We start from the raw sequence: 17,564 nt of genomic DNA, 5'->3' as shown, positions 1-17,564 counted from the left end.
TCAGAGGGCAATGATGAAGAATCAATTCCTAAAGTGGATGGTGATAATTCTACTAATGAGTCCGATTCCTTTGACAAGGATGGGAGTAAAAGTGAAAATTTTGAAGAAAAAGCAAAGATAACAAAAAATGCACTTCGGAACATTATTTCTTCATATTCTGGAAATGTGGATGGTGGTGATGATTCCGGATTGTCTAGAGGAAACAGCGATAAATCCGGTGAAACATTTGGTGAGGAGTATTATGGTGCCGGGGATGTTGATCTGCAGTTTGGGACTGGTGAAGATGAAGATGAGAAGCTGCACATTGACAATGTTCTTTGGAATGCTTTGAATATGCTGTCGGATGATGATAAGGAGCTGCCATATGGAGGAGTTATGAAGTGCTTGCTAGCCACAAAGACATTTAACATCGGGCTAAACATGCCGGCAAAACCAGTTGTCTTCACAAATGTTCAGGACTTTGATGAGGATTACTATGTCGGGAGACGTTTGCCTATTTGGCGTGTGTTCGATCCAGGAGGAGACGCCTCACCAAAGCTTCTGCTACCGACTACCGTTGTTGCTTCGTAATTTCCACCTTGAGGACAAGGTGGATTTTAATCGGGGGAGAGTTGATACGATTCTTCATTTAATTAGTTTAGATTTATTAAGATTTTGCATATCTTTACGTATATTTATTTCTTGTTCGATAAGTTCGGATTTAGTATTATAAATAGGGAAGAATGTGATCATTTGAAGGAATCAACGAAATACAATATTAATCTTTTGCCCAACGACTAGTTGAGAATTATCTTTTACTAAGATCTCGCGCTGCCCGACGGAGAGGAATTTCCGCGCACAGCCGGTTCTTGCTACCGCCGATCCTTCGTTAGGACGCCGGTGAAACAGGATACGACGTAGGGTCGTATCACTATACTAGTGAAAAAGTGATCAAAGGACTATTGAATTCGAATTTAATAAGTGATCTAGTCAGGGTGGACTTTCAATTTAGTGTCACGTCCTCGCTAATGCAAAATTGATGGTTTTTTTTACAATTTGATGTAACATATAATCAGTAATTTAATATGAAATAAGCCAAATTTGTATATAAATTTATCTTTTATTGTTAGGATTTATTTGGATAGATGTGACTCGTGGCGAATCTAGGATATTAACGATGGGCGGGCCCAACAAGTTAAGGGTATTTTCATCATCGGCATTGCCAGAAGCAACTGCGACATGATCGATAGAAACAATTAGAGTACTAGTAACAAAAACATATACTAGGAATACATACGAGGATTATTGTTAAAAGTATTATCAACTTCGAAAGAGATAACATTAATGTCAAGAGAGTGATAATATCACTAATTAATTATTTCTTGACGAATTAGCATCTTAACACCAAATAAACGACTCTCTCTGTCTCAAGTTTAAGTAAGGCGTATTCATTCTGCACGAGATCTAAGAAAATTGTGATAAATTAGTTAAATGAAGAAAGAAAGTCCATAAACATTGTACTTTGCACATGTAAAGTAATTTAACATTTTTTTCATTTTTTTTTACTAAAATACCCCAAGCTATAATTAAAGAGTAGTTTAGTTTTTCCACAATCAATATAATTGGTATCCAAAAATATACCATTATATAATTTAAATTATTTATTTATTATTAGAAATTTGTATTTTTTCCTTATAAAAAACCTAGAATTTATTTAGATATACGAAACGAAAAATCCCAATAAAAATTATTTTTGCAGCCCTACTTCTATGATGGTATCCTTTAATGCGGGCTTTCTCAAAACGGGCTTTCAAATTGTACTCCATATTGAAACCAAAACTGCAAACCACACTTTACAGTCGCAGCAGGGCATTGAGTGATGGCAGAAATTCAGAGAAGACCGGGAAGAGGACCCATGGCTCCGCCGGGAAGAGGCCTGCCTCCGCCTCCAGCTGCCAGGCCCCCGCCTCGCCCTGAACCTGTCGATCGTGAGAAGGTTCTCTCTCTCCTCCTTCCATCCCTGCACGCTCTCGATTTTGATTCTGCCGTTTCTCGTTTGTGACTTTATATCTAGGGTTTCTCGGCTTAACTGTTCATTTCTATGATTTTGCTCGCAATATCTTCGCGATACATTTGCAATGCCTGTTTAAGAACCTAATTACTTGCGCGAGCTAGGGTTTAGGACTCGGGGGATATGTTTAGAATTATCAGTAATTTGGGATAATGGAATGCAAATGCAATATTTCTGATATGTTGGATTAATTGAAATTGCTCAATGGCTAGACGTTTAATTCTTTAGCAGGTGAGAATTTCAGTTTCGAAATTTGTGTTGCAAGCTCTGAAAATTTAGTTCCATATTCGAGAAAAACTTAAAATAGAATGGTAGGAATTTCCTTTGCTAAAGTTTTGCTACAAACACAAATGTAAGCCAAGCTTTCACCCTTTATATTGATTATGTAAATGAAGCAGGGATCAATCTTCCTTCATTTATGATTCTCTTGGGTTAGGGGACTTGTTTCTGATCTCTATGTTTTAGCAGGTTTTTATGTTTGTTGAAGTATCAGGATAACTCGTCTGGCTTATGTTTTCTTTTTTTCTTTGAAAACTATGTTCCTCTTATTCAATGTATACTTATGCTGTTCTTTTTTTATTTTGCAATGCTGATTTGACTTTCACCCTGTTTGCTTGCTGATTGTTCCACAGACTTGTCCATTATTGCTTCGAGTTTTCACCAAGGTATGCTTCCCATTTTGAAAAGCAGTCTTATGCTTTCTGTTAACAAATTTTCCTAATCTACGGAACCAAAACTTTGAACAGGTTGGAGGCCATCATACTGATGAAGATTTTGCAGTGAGGGGCAAGGAGCCCAAAGATGAGGTCCAAATATATACATGGATGGATGCAACCTTGCGTGAATTGACTGATCTGGTATGATAAGTACTGCGATTATCTTCGTTATTTCTGTTTATACCCTCTTTTGTCTCTAAGTAGTGTATATGTACTTGCATGGTTTCGAGAACCCCATTTTGGGATGCAAGGAAAAAAATATTAGTTGAGGCAGAATCAGATTCTGTCTATGCTTCTATGTCACACCATATTGATTTATTCTCATTATTAACTTGGTTAGCATCACTGAGCACTTATATAATTCTCGAGACAGTAATTTGCAACATCCTGGAAAAGGTTTTGAAGAATGGAATAGCCCCGTGTTTTTGTTTGGGACTTGGGAAAATTCTTATTAGCTTAGCCACTTAGCATCCATTATTAGGTTGTACTGTTCTATATTTGTGTGAGTAATGATTAGTAATTATAGGACGAACAAATGATTATAGTAATCCATCCTCTGCATTCCTTATATGTTTGCTCTCTTTTCAATGACGCCTTTTGTCACCCTGCAGGTTAAAGAGGTAGCTCCTGAAGCAAGAAGACGAGATGCAATGCTGTCTTTTGCTTTTGTCTATCCTGATAAACGTGGTCGTTTTGTTGTTAGAGAGGTCAGTTTTCTTGTTACAAACAATTGTGGGTTCGCATATCTTCTCATTTTTTCGCTCTTGGTAACCAACGGTTCCTGCTATTGTTTTTTGTTCAATAATGGTGATTTGATTAACAAATACTATAAATCAGTTCTAGCCTGCAAATATACACTTTATGACATTGAGCAGTCTCTGAAAATACAAAAGCAAATTATTGATTCTGCGTTTGAGATGATTCTATTTGTTTTATGAAGGTGGGGAGAACATTTTCTTACCCTAATGCAAGGCGGCCTGATAGCGGAAGCAAGGCACTGGGTGATCTTAGCTTTCAGGTAACCTTGTTTTTCCCCTTGAACCTTAGGTAGCATAAATTTAGTCTCAACACTGTTACACTAACTAATATGCCTTTTGATGAACAACACAACAAAGACCTGTTCATCTACCCAAAATTTCGTAAACCGTTTCAATCTGTAAAATAGAATGTTCAACTATATTTTTTGCTGAAACGTGTGAACTTTTTGGGAGTTTTCTAAAGCAGGTTAAACTCTTATTGGGTTTTTTTTTATGTCTATACAGATAGGCGATTACTTGGATGTGGCAATAACCCTGCCTCAGTGATCCTTGCTGCTGCTGTGGTGCTGAATCTTATTGTGAGCATAACCAACCGCATCTCTCTTTAGGTAGAATCACATTTTGCTCGTGTCTGTAATAGACCTTTGTGAGTTAGATCTAGGAATGATGTGAATTCTACTTGGAGCTTCGTTTGATGGATAGATTTGTAGAGTACATGAGTTGTTCTTTTGAGAAATGCCAACAGAAAATTGAAATTGCTTGGTCCATTTATGATGCTGCTCTACTTCCTTCCCCCTTTGTTGGGGTTATATAAAGTATTTGTGTGATAATGGGGTCGACAGACCCCACCGTTAGCCTACAGGAGATGAGAAAACTACATTAATTTGGAGTTCTTATCTACCATGAACTCATGGTGTGGTAGTTCTGCTCTAACCACTGGTCAACTTGGCTCTTTGTTTGTCATCCATTGCCAGGAATAAGAATGGTGATCCCCCAGTCTCTGACTTTAGATAACCTTCTTCTAAATCTGCCATTGTTCCTGTTGGATTTTATCTTAATCACATTCGATTTGCCAAATGCTTAATTTATAGTACAATTATTTTTTATAAAAGTAAATGATCACTAATTAAACTCATGTGATAACTTTACAAAACATGATGAATCGGTTAAGATATTCATTGGTAGATTGTCTCAGATTAAATGTGAAGTTAAAGATATTAACTTAAATACTTATGGTGAAATCTTGTGAGGTCCGACTCGTTTTATGATGATACCTTATTGGGGTTTGACTGGTGTTCTCTTCATTCAATGTGAATCAAGTAGTAGTATGATTCACGTATCAATTGTGTTTCAGATTAATTTTTTTATATGAGAGGATACACATAATCTAATAATCATTTTGCTTTTAATCCCAAAAAACTACTCCTGTGTAATTTTAGATTAGACTATAGAATGATTTAGAGTCACATTCCCTGTCAATCAAATCAATCCATTAAACGTTTCATTTATTCCAGCATGAATTAAATAATTCAAGAACTAGCTGAACATAATCAAATTATAATCTAGCTTAATAAAGACGTCTTTTTTTTATTAATTACGGTCATTATCACGGTACGTGCATGAGCGAACATCTCTTAATTCTGTCACAAAAAATATAGCAAAAAATTAATTACATTCAAAACAAATTTGGTTTTGTTTAATAATCATTAAATTAGAGTAATCATATTACTAATAACTAATGCCTCCTAATACTAAATCTTTATAAATTAATTATAAAAAAAGCTGGTTTGCCGCAAACCCGACCCGAATATCCAGATCGCTCCTCAAATTATCTATCTCTTCACGCTTTACTGTGTGTTCTAGTGAATCCAGATTTACACATTGCGCTAAATCACGAACTTCAATCAAGTAGCCTGAACGATATTCCGAGATCTTCTTCTAAAATTTGTCGTGCGTCGCGATTTTCTCTCTTTAGAGTTGAATGCGTGGCGCGATTTTCACCGATTCCACCTGTGGATGCTTTTGAAGGTCTATGATAGGGCATGGCGACTAAGAGGGCATCACAATCTGGCGGGGGCAAGAGTAAAGGAATTGGATCTCGCGTGTTAGCTTCCATCTTCGTCTTTTTCCTCACATTCGTCTCCTTCTCCTTTCTATTCGTCGGCCGCGGCCTTTTCGTCACCGCCTCTTCCGGTTAGTCTTTGTTGAGCTGTTTTGTTTTGTTACTGTTTTTTTTTTGGGGGGGGGGGTTTGCAGCTGGGGTGAATTGATTTTACGGACTGGGGAATCGTGTTATGAGCGATTGGAGTTAATAGTATTTAATCGTGAATTTCTAAACCTAGTACTTGATTATAGATCATAAATTTAGTAATGAGGAGCGTATGTATGAAACGGATGCGTTCTTTCATTTTCAATGGATTAATGCTATTGGATTTAAAGCATTGGCGATAACTGACTTTTATGAGACATGATGTATTCTTACTGGATACGAAATTGAAAATGGTTCGTTAAAACTCAACATCACTAGTAACCTTAACACCTAATTTAGCTGGATACTGCCCAGATTTTATCTTAGTTGATGCTTTTAAAAAAAATGTCTGTGAGGAGTAGAGTTTCTTCTGTTGCAGTTCACATCTACATGTGGGTTATTTCTCTCTCAAAAATTCATGTTGAGATTTGGGTGATTGGCATCATGAAAGATTTGAAGGTATAACAGATAACTCAGATGTTGTGCAGCCACTGTCTCAGTTTTTTGGTCTTATGCTTTGATCCTACTATATGATTGGCAAGCTGTGTTTGCTTCATTATTATGATAAAAGCTACCCCATTAAGAGTTCTGGGGTCAGTTTACATTTAGGTATTCTGCGTCTGTTTCTTTCTTTTCATTTAGGTAGACTTCTTGAAATGGTTGTTGGCAAAGAAGAATAGGTATTGCACGCAGATATTCAGATGAATGAAGGTGGTTTTGTTAGCAAGTTTCGCTGAATGATCATGGTACTGCCCCCTTAGTTTCACAGGCATAGAAAATCTACAGGAGATAGTGTTAGGGTGTAGAATGTTCACAGGCATAGAAAAATTATATACTCCATGTGAGCCTGTTTCTGAATGTAGCAAGTTAGCAACATAGATCCAGGGTGGTGGAGTTGAGAGTTATTAGAACCCTCTATTTGTTTCAGTTGTGTGATGTATTTATTGCTTTATATTCTCTGTTATTCGTAATCTCTGCCCCCTTCCTCTCTTCCTGTCTCTATCTCTCTCTTTCACACACTCAGAGGCACACACACATAGAATCTGCATAATATGCAGATTAGGAAAAAGTATAGATGGAGCTGTTCCATATAAGTTCATTGGATATGTTGCTAAACCTTGTGCCTTTTCAAACCATTTATATTTTCCCCATCTGTCATCTATGGTCATCAGAAACAGTGAATTCTACATTTACTCTTTTAGTTCTTAAGCTTGCGCATCTATGATTAAATGTTATTCATTTTCTCGGACTTGACTATTAATATGAACCTATGACTCTGCAGGTCAAAATGAATTATCAATATTGTCCAGCAGACAGGTATCTCGCTGGCACCTTTTTAAGTTTGCCATATTTCTGGTGTTTGGCTCATATGTGTAGTTTAATGAGAAGGTATTACTTTTAGCAGGATTTAGATTGGAGAAGGAGGCTGGCATTGCAACATCTTAATTCTTTATTCTCGAAAGATGTAGGTCCTCGCAAGTCTCATTTTAATTGAGCAAATGCTGGTTTAAATTTTTGTACCTTTGATTTTGTTATGTGTTATCTACTGATTTAATCATTCTTATAGGTAATTGACGTGATTAATGCCAGTGCAAATGATTTGGGGCCTTTAAATATCGACTTTTTTCGAAAAGAGAAATTGTCCGCCTCTTGGAAAGTAGCTGGGTACAAAAGGTCTGCTGATAATGCCACTTCTGCTGAGGTCAGCATCAGCATAATTTTACTTTAGTTAGTGGACAAATGACATTAAGATCGCAGAATCATTAAATTTATTTTTCTTACTTTTGTAACTTAAGGTCACTGGAGAAGCTTTGAAGACCAAACAAGAAAAATCTAGATTTAAGGAGGAACGTACTTCAAATGGTATAGGTTTTTCTGCAAAATATACATGAACAATGTTTGATTTTGTTGTTTCATTTGAATTAGATGTTTGATATGACTATCCTTTTTCATTACAGAAGATAATTCCATTTTCTTTGAGACACCAGCTAAATTGGCTCGAAGAGTAAGTCCCTGGACTGGTTCCTGTCTACTCTCTTTCACTGAAGAGTGACTGTTATTTTATACTCCTGGTTATTTTGCCTATATTAACTATAGCATGATTCACTGACTTTGCAATAACTCTGCAGCAACTGAGAGAAAAAAGGCTTGAAAAGCGTGTTGCTGACATGCTTAAACAAGATGATGAAGTGACTGTAAAGCTGGAAAATGCTGCCATTGAGCGTTCTAAATCAGTGGACTCTGCAGTTTTAGGGAAATATAGCATCTGGAGGAGAGACATTGATAGTGAAAACACTGATTCAACTATACGCTTGATACGTGATCAAATGATAATGGCAAGGGTATATACAAGTCTTGCAAGGATGAAAAACAAGACTGATTTGGCCAATGAGTTGCAGAATCGGCTCAAGGAAAGCCAGCGTTCTCTAGGAGATGCAAATGTTGATTCTGATCTGCATCACAGGTAATGGGTGTAAACATTGTCTATGTTTGTCAGCTGAATGCTAAATTCCTGTATCTATATATTGTGTGAACATCAAATATACTTATGGCAGTGCACCTGAAAAGATTAAACTGATGGGCCAAGTGCTGTCTAAAGCTAAAGAGGAATTGTACAACTGCAACCTTGTCACTGGGAAACTAAGAGCCATGCTGCAATCTGCGGATGAGCAAGTCAGGAGTCTGAAAAAGCAGAGCACATTCCTTAGCCAGCTAGCTGCAAAGACAATACCAAATGGGCTTCACTGTCTGGCCATGCGCTTGACTATAGATTATTACCTCCTCCCACCTGAGAAAAGAAAGTTCCCTCGGAGTGAGAATCTGGAAAACCCAAATCTTTACCATTATGCCCTATTTTCGGATAATGTTCTTGCTGCTTCAGTAGTGGTCAACTCAGCAATTATGAATGCCAAGGTATAATATCCTACTGGTCCATGTTTTCTCATGCTACAACTAGGTTTATGGGTCTAGTGCCATCTTTGCTTTGTAGTATTAAGATAGTATCTTGGCTATTATCAAGCAATATTATTATCAATCTTGTATTATATTTATTTGGTAAAATGCAGTTTGAAGTGCTGTACAGTACATATGGAGATGCTTGTAGAGTTGTAGGTCCATTTGGCACATAGTGTCTACAAATCTACTTTGATAAACATACATTGCCATAAGGTTGTGTATCCATAAGAACAATTGCTGTGCAATTTCTTACGTATAGGCACAGATGCATGCATGTGTACAGAAGTTATCCTTAACATTGGCTTTGTGAATAGTATTCTAGTGCACAATATACATGCACCCACCTAATGTTTGTCCTGCCACTATTGGTCAACATATATTATGCATGTACTAATATGTTGTTTGCATGTAGTGGTAAGTAGCGGTGTTTTCTATTCAGTCTGAGCCACTGCTGCCAAGCCAAATATATGTTTCTTGACATTTTGCTTCTGCTCCTTAAGAAAAGCATTTTTCTTGACTTGTAGGATCCTGGGAAACACGTTTTCCATCTTGTTACTGATAAGTTGAACTTTGGTGCGATGAATATGTGGTTTCTATTGAATCCCCCGGGTAAAGCTACAATCCATGTTGAAAATGTAGATGAATTCAAGTGGCTGAACTCATCATATTGTCCTGTTCTACGTCAATTGGAGTCTGCTGCTATGAAAGAGTACTATTTCAAGGCGGCTCATCCCACCACACTATCTGCTGGTTCCTCTAACCTGAAGTACAGGAACCCAAAGTATCTTTCAATGCTTAACCATCTAAGGTTCTATCTCCCACAGGTCTATCCTAAATTGGACAAAATTCTTTTCCTTGATGATGACATTGTTGTTCAGAAAGACTTGACTGGGCTTTGGTCGGTTGATCTCCATGGAAAAGTTAATGGTGCAGTTGAAACATGTGGTGAGAGCTTCCATCGGTTTGACAAATATCTGAACTTCTCCAATCCCCACATTTCTAAGAACTTTGATCCCAATGCTTGTGGATGGGCATATGGAATGAACATGTTCGATCTAAAGGAGTGGAAGAAGAAGGATATAACCGGCATATACCACAAATGGCAGAATATGGTATGACTTGTATTCTTTTTTCTCTTCTGATAATTATCAATGTTTGTATGTGTACCATTTTTAGTGTATGTGTGCATTGGTTGGAGGAGAAGGTGACTTTCTGGAAGTTGTGGAGTAACATATATGATAACAAAGTTTAATCCAAAGTTCATTTGTTGCTTTGTTGTTGTTAGAATGAAGACAGGGTGCTGTGGAAGCTTGGGACTCTACCTCCAGGTCTGATTACCTTTTACGGGCTGACTCATCCACTCGAAAAGTCATGGCACGTGCTTGGTCTGGGTTACAATCCCAGCATTGACAAGACAGACATAGAGAATGCAGCCGTTGTACATTACAATGGGAACATGAAACCATGGTTAGAACTGGCAATGACCAAGTATAAGCCATATTGGACCAAGTATGTAAAGTACGACCACCCATATGTACGCAACTGCAAACTGAGCGAATGATGGAGCGTTGGAACAGGCTGATCAGCAAGCTGGTATAGCTGGATTAAATCTGGTGAAGCAAAGTTCCTGCAATTGGAATTTGTCTTTAAACGAAAGATTAAACTCTTAGCGGCGGCTCATCCTTGTTTACTTGCTCACGGAAAATGTGCTTGTTGTTAGATAAGGATGATGGAGTTGCTAATTGTATTCTTTGAACACCCTACTTAATGTTTAGATGTAAGATTTAATGGGACTTAGGTATTTATTTCCTTGTGTAAACTTGTCATTGTGGTTGTGGTTATTGCTAGCTATGAAGTGAGGGAAACGAATTGAATAAATTCAATACTTTATATTCAATTTATTTTGTTTTTGTTGTTTATGAGAATAATTTGTGATAAGATGAATATATGGAGAGAGAGAGAGAGCATGCGCAAGTTATTTTAGTTTAAACGGTCAATGTACTTCGGAAATGTTTTTTGGGGCATGTACATGAGAAAGTGTCCGTGCAACATCGTGCATATTTGGGGTAATTTTGTCATAGAAGATATCCTCCTGGGGAAGTTCCCCATTAATTGTCCACTTTTGTCATTTTTCTCAATTTTCCATTAATTGTCCACTTTCACTTTTTATTCATAAATGGTAAGTAAACCCCATAATTTACTAACTCATCATTTCACTCTCATTTTATTATAAAATTAATATATATAAGTGAGATTTATATTCCATTATTTTTTTAGCTCACTTTTTTTTTGGATTTCTTAAAATTCGTGCCAGAATCAAAGTGGACACGTATTGGAGGAGACGAAGGCAGTATGTAATTCCATTTTCAATATGGAAAACATGCTTTTTTTTATATATATTTTATATAATGAGATAAGAGATTCCATTTGAGTATTGCCATATTTAAATCATCCTATAAACCTATGATATCTTTTCCTATAATAACAATATTAAAGAGTATTCAAAATTATATACTCACTAGTGATAATTTAATCATGAAATTATATCACTAAAAATAAAACTAAATTAAGAGGTAGTTTATATACAATTCATGCAAATTTATTTTTCTCTTTGGGAAATAACATATGTATTTTATACCTTTGATAAATTTGTGTACGGTTAATGCATGAGGAATGTAATTGTACATTTAATTGGGGGAAGTGGAGTGTTTGAATGTTTTTGCACCTTCGTCCAATCATTTAATGACGAATTAATCAGTCAAAGTTTTAAGTAATTAATAAAATTGTGCTAAAAGCTACAATTATTAGCATCTGTATATAACAAGTCCAGAGATATGTTTGAACTTTTTTTAGTGCAAAGATGAGACATTAATGGCTATATATATCGGATTACATAGTAGATCTTGGATTTGCTAGTTTAATCTTCAAATGTGAGAAAGGGGTAGTAAGTTAGGACACCCACGGTTCATTTTCTTGTAGAAGCTTCAAAATTGGGAGGCACCATGACCATAGTGAAGAAAGTTTCTGGGAAGCATGTTTTCGTGAGGAAGCACTGAGTGTGGAGCTTGTATGCCTCCTCACTCGGATGCGTGTATTGCGTGCAGCCGTTGTGTGATTGGTGTTGCGTGCGCCATGTTTTTCTTACTTTCTTAGCGTGTATGCCTCCTCTCTCGACGTGCGCATATGCTTCTCTTGCCCAGCTCGAACGTGCGTATTGCATGCAGAGTTGCAGTCATTGTGTGATTGGTGTTGCATGCGCTAAATATTTCTTACTTTCTTTTTTTCTCTTTTCCCCTTTTGTAATACTCCATCCATCCATGAAAAATAATCTCATTTGTGGACGACACGTGTTTTAATGAAAAATTGGCAAAGTAAAAGAGAATGAAAAAATAGGTAAAATAAAAGATATATAGAGAAAAAGTAAGTAGAATATGGAATAGAAGAGAAAAAATTGATAAAGTATGAGAGAGAAACTTTCTATTTTTAGGAAATAAGACTATTTTTGTGGACATCACAAAATGATAAATTGAGATTATTCTTCGTGGAGTGGACGGAAGGAGTATTTATTTTTTTTTCTTTTACTTTTTTGTGCAATATCCATTTTCCCTTAAACCGATTTTATTGTTTGACTTTGGCACACTTATAATAATTTTAATTATAAAATTTTACTTGTAAAATAAATATCAATATATTTAATTTTATTTGATTAAATAAAGATAAAATTTTTTAAATAATATAGGAGTAGTAAATAAATTACATAAATCTAAAAAAGGAAAAGGAAAAAAGAAAAAGTGATATAGAGGAGGATATTTGTAGGGCATTCGAGTGGGTTACACGCAGAATCAACTCCTTATCCATATTTTTCTTACACCTGGCACTCTTCTCTGCCATCTAACATTTCTTGCCGGCGGCGGCGGGGTTGCTGTCACCTCTTCCATGACGTCATCTCCTTCTTCAAAGAATGACATAAACACCCTTCACAAAATAATCTTTAAAAAAGCTTAATATTAGTGGGTCCTCTCCATTTTATAAAGAGATTAATTTAAATATAAAATGGTTTGTAGGTAGATTAATTGGATGATAAGGCAATTACGATTCAATTTGAGTGGAGAAGAAGAGTGAAGAAGAATCCAGCTAAAGATGTAACCTATTGAAATTTGGAACTATTGATAACTACAAAACCTAGACTAATGCTTCAACAATTTGTTTTTTATAGGAAACCGAAAAAGATTCTTCAAGAACATGAAAGGGAAAGGGATTTGAATAAAATATCTGTGTAAAGATATTTCTTTTAACATCCATGAAAATGGAAATGGCGAAATGCTATAGGTATTCAAAGGGCACATCCGTCTTTAGCCACATCACAATTCACATAACATAAAGAGAGAGACTTGAAGAGAGATCAACCTATTGCGTGGAGTCATAATCTCATGATCTAATTAATTTTGTCAGAAAATTAAAAAAAAAAATCATTGAACCCTTATCTTCTTCTACACTTCTCTGACACACCGCTTCTTCTTCTTCTTCTTCTTCTTCCACTTTTCTCTTTTCTCTTTTCTCCCGTTGCTTATCAATTTTTGATCCCTTCTCTCTTCGCTTTCCCCTTTCCCTTCCTTGCCTCGATTGTCTATTTTTCTTGATTTTGATCAAATAAAAATTTGATCTTTGCGGAAAACTAGCTGAAGAATTTCTCTTCTACCACTTTTGAGGAAGATCAGGTAAAATGTCACATACTGTTTAGAGAGAGAGAGAGAGGAGGGGGAAGAGAGAGATTCTTGATTCTTGTTGTGATTGATGGTCTCTTAGAAATTGGAATCTAGTTGAATAGTATCTCTTGTTCTGTAGTTAAGGAATAAAGAGCCATGTTTGAATATTTTGGATTGAAATTTTGTTTGGATTGATTAAACTTGCAAACATTTTATGAGTGATACTTAACAGTAATTTTGTGTTCGTTGACTCATATGATAGAGATTGATCTTTCTTTAGTAGGCTATATTTTGATGTTTGTGATGATATCTTTGCTTTAATCATGAACAAAACTGAAAGATTGTATCTTTATTTTATCTTGTTATGAACTAAAGCTAAATAATCATAAATTCATAATGTAACAGCCCACATAATGAAGATGGCTAATTTTGGATGTGTTCTGTTAATACACTTGAGAAATTCTGTTATCTATGTAGATATATAGATAGAAGCTGCATTTATAGATAGTATTTTCAATTTTCAATATTTGACAATTTTTTAACTGAACTTGATGGATTGTATGCTTGTGATCTTCATCAATGAACACACTCAGGTGCATTTCAAAGGATTTGAGATGGCTTCGATACACGGCCCTGTAGTTTGTCCCGTGGTTCGTGCAAAGCAAACCGGGGTATACTCTGTACCCGTTGATTCGCCTCTGCTAAAAGCTAAGTTGATTAGAAGTGGATTCTGGGGGCTGAAGGGACTCAACAGCGGCGTGGCTAATGTCAGTTACCAACAGAATTTGAGGAGTTGCAGACCAATCCGCTGTAGTTTCAGTTCTTCATCAGATGGTAATGGTAGCATGGCAGAAAACTTCAGTGAGAGTAATGCAGATTATGTGAATTCAAGTGTCGTTGAAGCCGGTAACTATTTTCTGTTCTGTTTGGCGGCTTCTTGTGTGATTTGTGTGTTGAAATTGTTATTTATGTCACTGATGACCGGTTTTGATCACTTATAAACACAATCCACTTGAGAAATGCCAATAATCGGGAGTGTTTGAATGTTTCAAATAGTTGAGGTGAGAAGTGGCGCAGACGGTTTCGTGATCAAGATGAGGGACGGAGGGTATTTGAAATGTGCTCACAATAACCCTCAAGGAGGCCATCTGCCCGACTATGCTCCACATCCTGCAATCGTCTTGAAGATGGAAGACGGAACTGGTCTTCTTCTCCCGATTATTGTTTGTACGTGATGCGATAATATTGTCATCTGTCTTATAGTGGCTGCATATTAGTCTTTCAAAGTCTCTTTTATTCATTGATGTCGTTGATTTTGTTTCAGTGGAGATGCCCAGTGTGCTCCTCATGGCCGCTGTGCGCAATGTACAAATTGTATGTGCACACTTTTGTAGTTCTTTTTTAAGCCTACTACCAGACTTAGGGAACAAAATTTTCTCTTGCTCGAATTTCCTTCTGACCGTAGCAAATTTGTGGCTTGTCGTTCAGGCTAGGCCAACTATGTATCAAGTGGTGAAAGATATGGTTGACAAGATGGGATATACAGTGAGTCGAACACTTAGACTATCTTTGACTTATCTTTGCCAGAATCCGTTTCAAACGTTGGATTGCTTAGTGCACCTTTTTCTTTTCCAGGTGAAGCTTGTACGTGTCACCAAGAGGGTGCAGGAGGCGTACTTTGCCGAGTTACATCTTGCAAAGGTAAACTACCTTGTTGATCATGGTGAAACTGTAGAATACTTGGAGTTACATCCAGGTTTTGTAATAATACTTTTTCTGATAAAATATTTGTGGTGATTTAAGCTGGATAATGAAGCTGATACCGTATGCTTTGATCTTCGTCCCTCGGATGCCATTAACATAGCGGTGAGATGCAAGGTAATGATGAAAAATTACAATGGGGAGAGTCCCTCATCCGTTCATAAATTTGAAGGACAGTATTTTTTTTAAATAATGTTTGTGCTGAACCTAATTGGAAGCTACAATTCTGCTTGTGTCAGTATCTCATAATATCGTATAGACATTCGTAACTTATTGTTTTCACCATCTGCTTAATATGTCATGGACTAAGCACTCAAAGCTCAATGTCCCTATCTTAGGATCCCCTGTTGTTCATAAATATTGTTGTAGTATATAGTTCTGATGGTGCCTAATTAAAGTTAGTAATACGAGACACGAATCGACTCATAATGTGCTCGTGACTGTTATCAAATTTACAGGTGCCAATCCAAGTCAACAAGTTGCTGGCATGTAGTGATGGTATGAAGGTTATTGAATCTGAAAAGGTGTTGGCTCAAAGTTCATCATCAGAGGGTCCGTTTTTCACTCAACTGGATAGGTAATAAATGTGCCTCGTCTGTGTTTTATATTCACAGTTTCGGGTAAGATTACCACATTACACTTCGAGGATGGATATATTTTGTATCCCTAGAAAACATATTAAGTTTCTTATGGATGACTTTTCTTCGTACAATTTAGAAAACGAGCATGCTAAGGAAGATTCTTGTTGTTACCCCATGAAAATCAAAAGATAGACTAATTCTCTGATAATTGAAAACACATTAATATATGTGTGATCTTATTATTTGAATATTTGAATGAGTTTTCTAAAGGGTTCGTCCCACTTCTGTTATTGTTGATGCAGACCCACAGGGCAACCGTGCATTCAGACCAAAGAATTCAATTTCGTGCGCAACATGCTGATTGCCGCGGTTGAAGAACGCTACAGGGATGCAGGTATTGCTAAAGTGATTTTCAAGAACATCTAAATCATATCATATGTTCATAATCCGAGTGAAACATTATACAATACTTTTTAAGCAAGTAGTTTTGAGGATCACCAACAAAACTGTTGGTAGAGACGGGGACTTTTTCAGTTCTTAAGCTCGATATGATCCCATAGCTCGTAGATAAGCCCACAACTTACAACTTAATTTTGTTTGTCTTAATAAAAATGAATGGTTTAGCATAACATGATTTCGACTGGTTATTGTAGCGTTGTGGAGAGACAAGCTGACTCAGCTTCGGGCCAAGAGAAACTGGGCATGATACACGGGTCAGTATCATGTTCTCTCCATATGCTCATCTCGTTACAACACCATGATACGTTATACAATGCAGAGGTAGTTCATTCTGCTTCTGGTTTCAGGGGGACTGCAGTGGGATAGCTTTTGTACATAGATATATCACTGGTCAGCCAAACATCGAGTAATCAACTGTGTTTGGCCCTTCATTTAAGTTTATATATGTATATTCGCTTCGTGTATAGATGAACTTTGTTATGTACTGATCTATTCCGTATGTTCATACATTCAACTCTTCTGCGCTTAAAGCCCTTTGTTATGAAATGCAGTTTGGTTCATTTTAGACACCCCCACCAACCAATAGGGCGAGGTTTCGAGTCACTATAATCACGAGTAAATGAGTCGAGAGTGAAGAGTCTGTATATATGTTCATATGTTCGGCTCTTGCGCTTAAAGCTCTTACTCATTTTCTGATTTAATAAGAATAGATTTTGTTGCTTATATGCCTTTCCGGTCCAATTCTTGTTTACCTTCTTCAGAGAAGTTGTACTATAATAAGATGAGTAGTTTTAGTTGGAACAATGGTCCCTTTTTAACTAATAGGTCGTGAGTTTGAGTTACCACCATCATAGTAAATGATTTCATAGGAATAAAAATTGGAAAAAGAATGGAGTAGTTTTCTTCGTTCTTACTATTGGGTTACAAACTCGTCCCACATCGGATGAGTGAGGGAAGTTGGAAGGATGTGGTCTCGGTTTGAGGGACACATGTTCGTGTCAACTGCGTTCCCAATGTGGTCTCGGTTTGAGGGGAGGTTTGTTGGGTTACAAATCCGTCCCACATCGAATGAGTGAGGGAAGTTGGAAGGTGTATATAATTTGTTGGGTTATAAACCCGTCCCACATCGGATGAGTGAGGGGTGAGGGAAGTTGGAAGGTGTATATAATTTCTGTCCAACCCCAATTAGTTTGAGGCTTTTTGGGAGTGATCCAAAAACAAATCCGTGCGGGCTTGACCCAAAGCGGACAATATCAAACTAATGTTGTCGTCGACGATTCTAACACTTATTGATAGTTTTTTAAGAACTTCATAATTAAAGATGTAGCTG

The 17,564-nt window shown here is 36.7% G+C and overlaps 3 protein-coding genes across 6 annotated transcripts; all 3 read left to right on the top strand.

The window, feature by feature from the left end:
- Positions 1 to 1,778: 1,778 nt before the first annotated feature.
- Positions 1,779 to 4,291, top strand: LOC121792760 (histone deacetylase complex subunit SAP18-like). Its single transcript, XM_042190838.1, has 6 exons — positions 1,779 to 1,975; positions 2,683 to 2,715; positions 2,797 to 2,907; positions 3,378 to 3,473; positions 3,707 to 3,784; positions 4,029 to 4,291. The coding sequence occupies exons 1-6, from the start codon at positions 1,859 to 1,861 to the stop codon at positions 4,068 to 4,070; spliced, it is 477 nt and encodes a 158-aa protein (XP_042046772.1). The 5' UTR covers positions 1,779 to 1,858; the 3' UTR covers positions 4,071 to 4,291.
- Positions 4,292 to 5,320: 1,029 nt separating this feature from the next.
- Positions 5,321 to 10,628, top strand: LOC121792749 (polygalacturonate 4-alpha-galacturonosyltransferase-like). 3 transcript variants are annotated; one of them, XM_042190823.1, is made up of 10 exons: positions 5,321 to 5,717; positions 7,055 to 7,089; positions 7,175 to 7,237; positions 7,340 to 7,474; positions 7,569 to 7,635; positions 7,734 to 7,777; positions 7,902 to 8,236; positions 8,328 to 8,685; positions 9,252 to 9,839; positions 10,013 to 10,628. In XM_042190823.1, the coding sequence occupies exons 1-10, from the start codon at positions 5,567 to 5,569 to the stop codon at positions 10,286 to 10,288; spliced, it is 2,052 nt and encodes a 683-aa protein (XP_042046757.1). In that variant the 5' UTR covers positions 5,321 to 5,566; the 3' UTR covers positions 10,289 to 10,628. The 3 variants fall into 3 exon arrangements, with proteins under 3 accessions (XP_042046757.1, XP_042046755.1, XP_042046756.1); XM_042190821.1 differs by having other exon boundaries at positions 5,322 to 5,717; positions 7,731 to 7,777; XM_042190822.1 differs by having other exon boundaries at positions 5,323 to 5,717; positions 7,178 to 7,237; positions 7,731 to 7,777.
- A 2,498-nt stretch (positions 10,629 to 13,126) lies between these two features.
- On the top strand, positions 13,127 to 16,799 carry LOC121792757 (bifunctional nuclease 2-like). Of its 2 annotated transcripts, XM_042190833.1 has the most exons (11): positions 13,127 to 13,445; positions 14,027 to 14,339; positions 14,490 to 14,660; positions 14,758 to 14,807; positions 14,922 to 14,978; positions 15,069 to 15,134; positions 15,237 to 15,311; positions 15,653 to 15,771; positions 16,078 to 16,169; positions 16,429 to 16,488; positions 16,582 to 16,799. In XM_042190833.1, exons 2-10 carry the CDS (start codon positions 14,048 to 14,050, stop codon positions 16,479 to 16,481), a joined length of 975 nt encoding a protein of 324 aa, XP_042046767.1. In that variant the 5' UTR covers positions 13,127 to 13,445; positions 14,027 to 14,047; the 3' UTR covers positions 16,482 to 16,488; positions 16,582 to 16,799. The 2 variants fall into 2 exon arrangements, with proteins under 2 accessions (XP_042046767.1, XP_042046766.1); XM_042190832.1 differs by having other exon boundaries at positions 16,429 to 16,799.
- Positions 16,800 to 17,564: the final 765 nt, after the last annotated feature.

Source organism: Salvia splendens, chromosome 2 (genome assembly GCF_004379255.2).
Source record: "Salvia splendens isolate huo1 chromosome 2, SspV2, whole genome shotgun sequence".
Taxonomy (NCBI): domain Eukaryota; kingdom Viridiplantae; phylum Streptophyta; class Magnoliopsida; order Lamiales; family Lamiaceae; genus Salvia; species Salvia splendens.
This window is presented reverse-complemented; position numbering and strand designations above follow the sequence as displayed.

Excerpts from the sequence above, each read along its gene's own strand:
- LOC121792757 (XM_042190833.1), top strand. The coding sequence starts at position 14,048 with ATGGCTTCGATACACGGCCCTGTAGTTTGTCCCGTGGTTCGTGCAAAG. Across the intron at positions 14,661-14,757 it reads TCTTCTCCCGATTATTGTTT|TGGAGATGCCCAGTGTGCTC; the intron begins GTACGTGATGCG and ends ATTTTGTTTCAG. Across the intron at positions 14,808-14,921 it reads CTGTGCGCAATGTACAAATT|GCTAGGCCAACTATGTATCA; the intron begins GTATGTGCACAC and ends CTTGTCGTTCAG.
- LOC121792749 (XM_042190821.1), top strand. The coding sequence starts at position 5,567 with ATGGCGACTAAGAGGGCATCACAATCTGGCGGGGGCAAGAGTAAAGGA. Across the intron at positions 7,238-7,339 it reads ATTCTTTATTCTCGAAAGAT|GTAATTGACGTGATTAATGC; the intron begins GTAGGTCCTCGC and ends TCATTCTTATAG. Across the intron at positions 7,636-7,730 it reads GGAGGAACGTACTTCAAATG|AAGATAATTCCATTTTCTTT; the intron begins GTATAGGTTTTT and ends TTTTCATTACAG.
- LOC121792760 (XM_042190838.1), top strand. The coding sequence starts at position 1,859 with ATGGCAGAAATTCAGAGAAGACCGGGAAGAGGACCCATGGCTCCGCCG. Across the intron at positions 2,716-2,796 it reads TGCTTCGAGTTTTCACCAAG|GTTGGAGGCCATCATACTGA; the intron begins GTATGCTTCCCA and ends AACTTTGAACAG. Across the intron at positions 3,785-4,028 it reads TGGGTGATCTTAGCTTTCAG|ATAGGCGATTACTTGGATGT; the intron begins GTAACCTTGTTT and ends ATGTCTATACAG.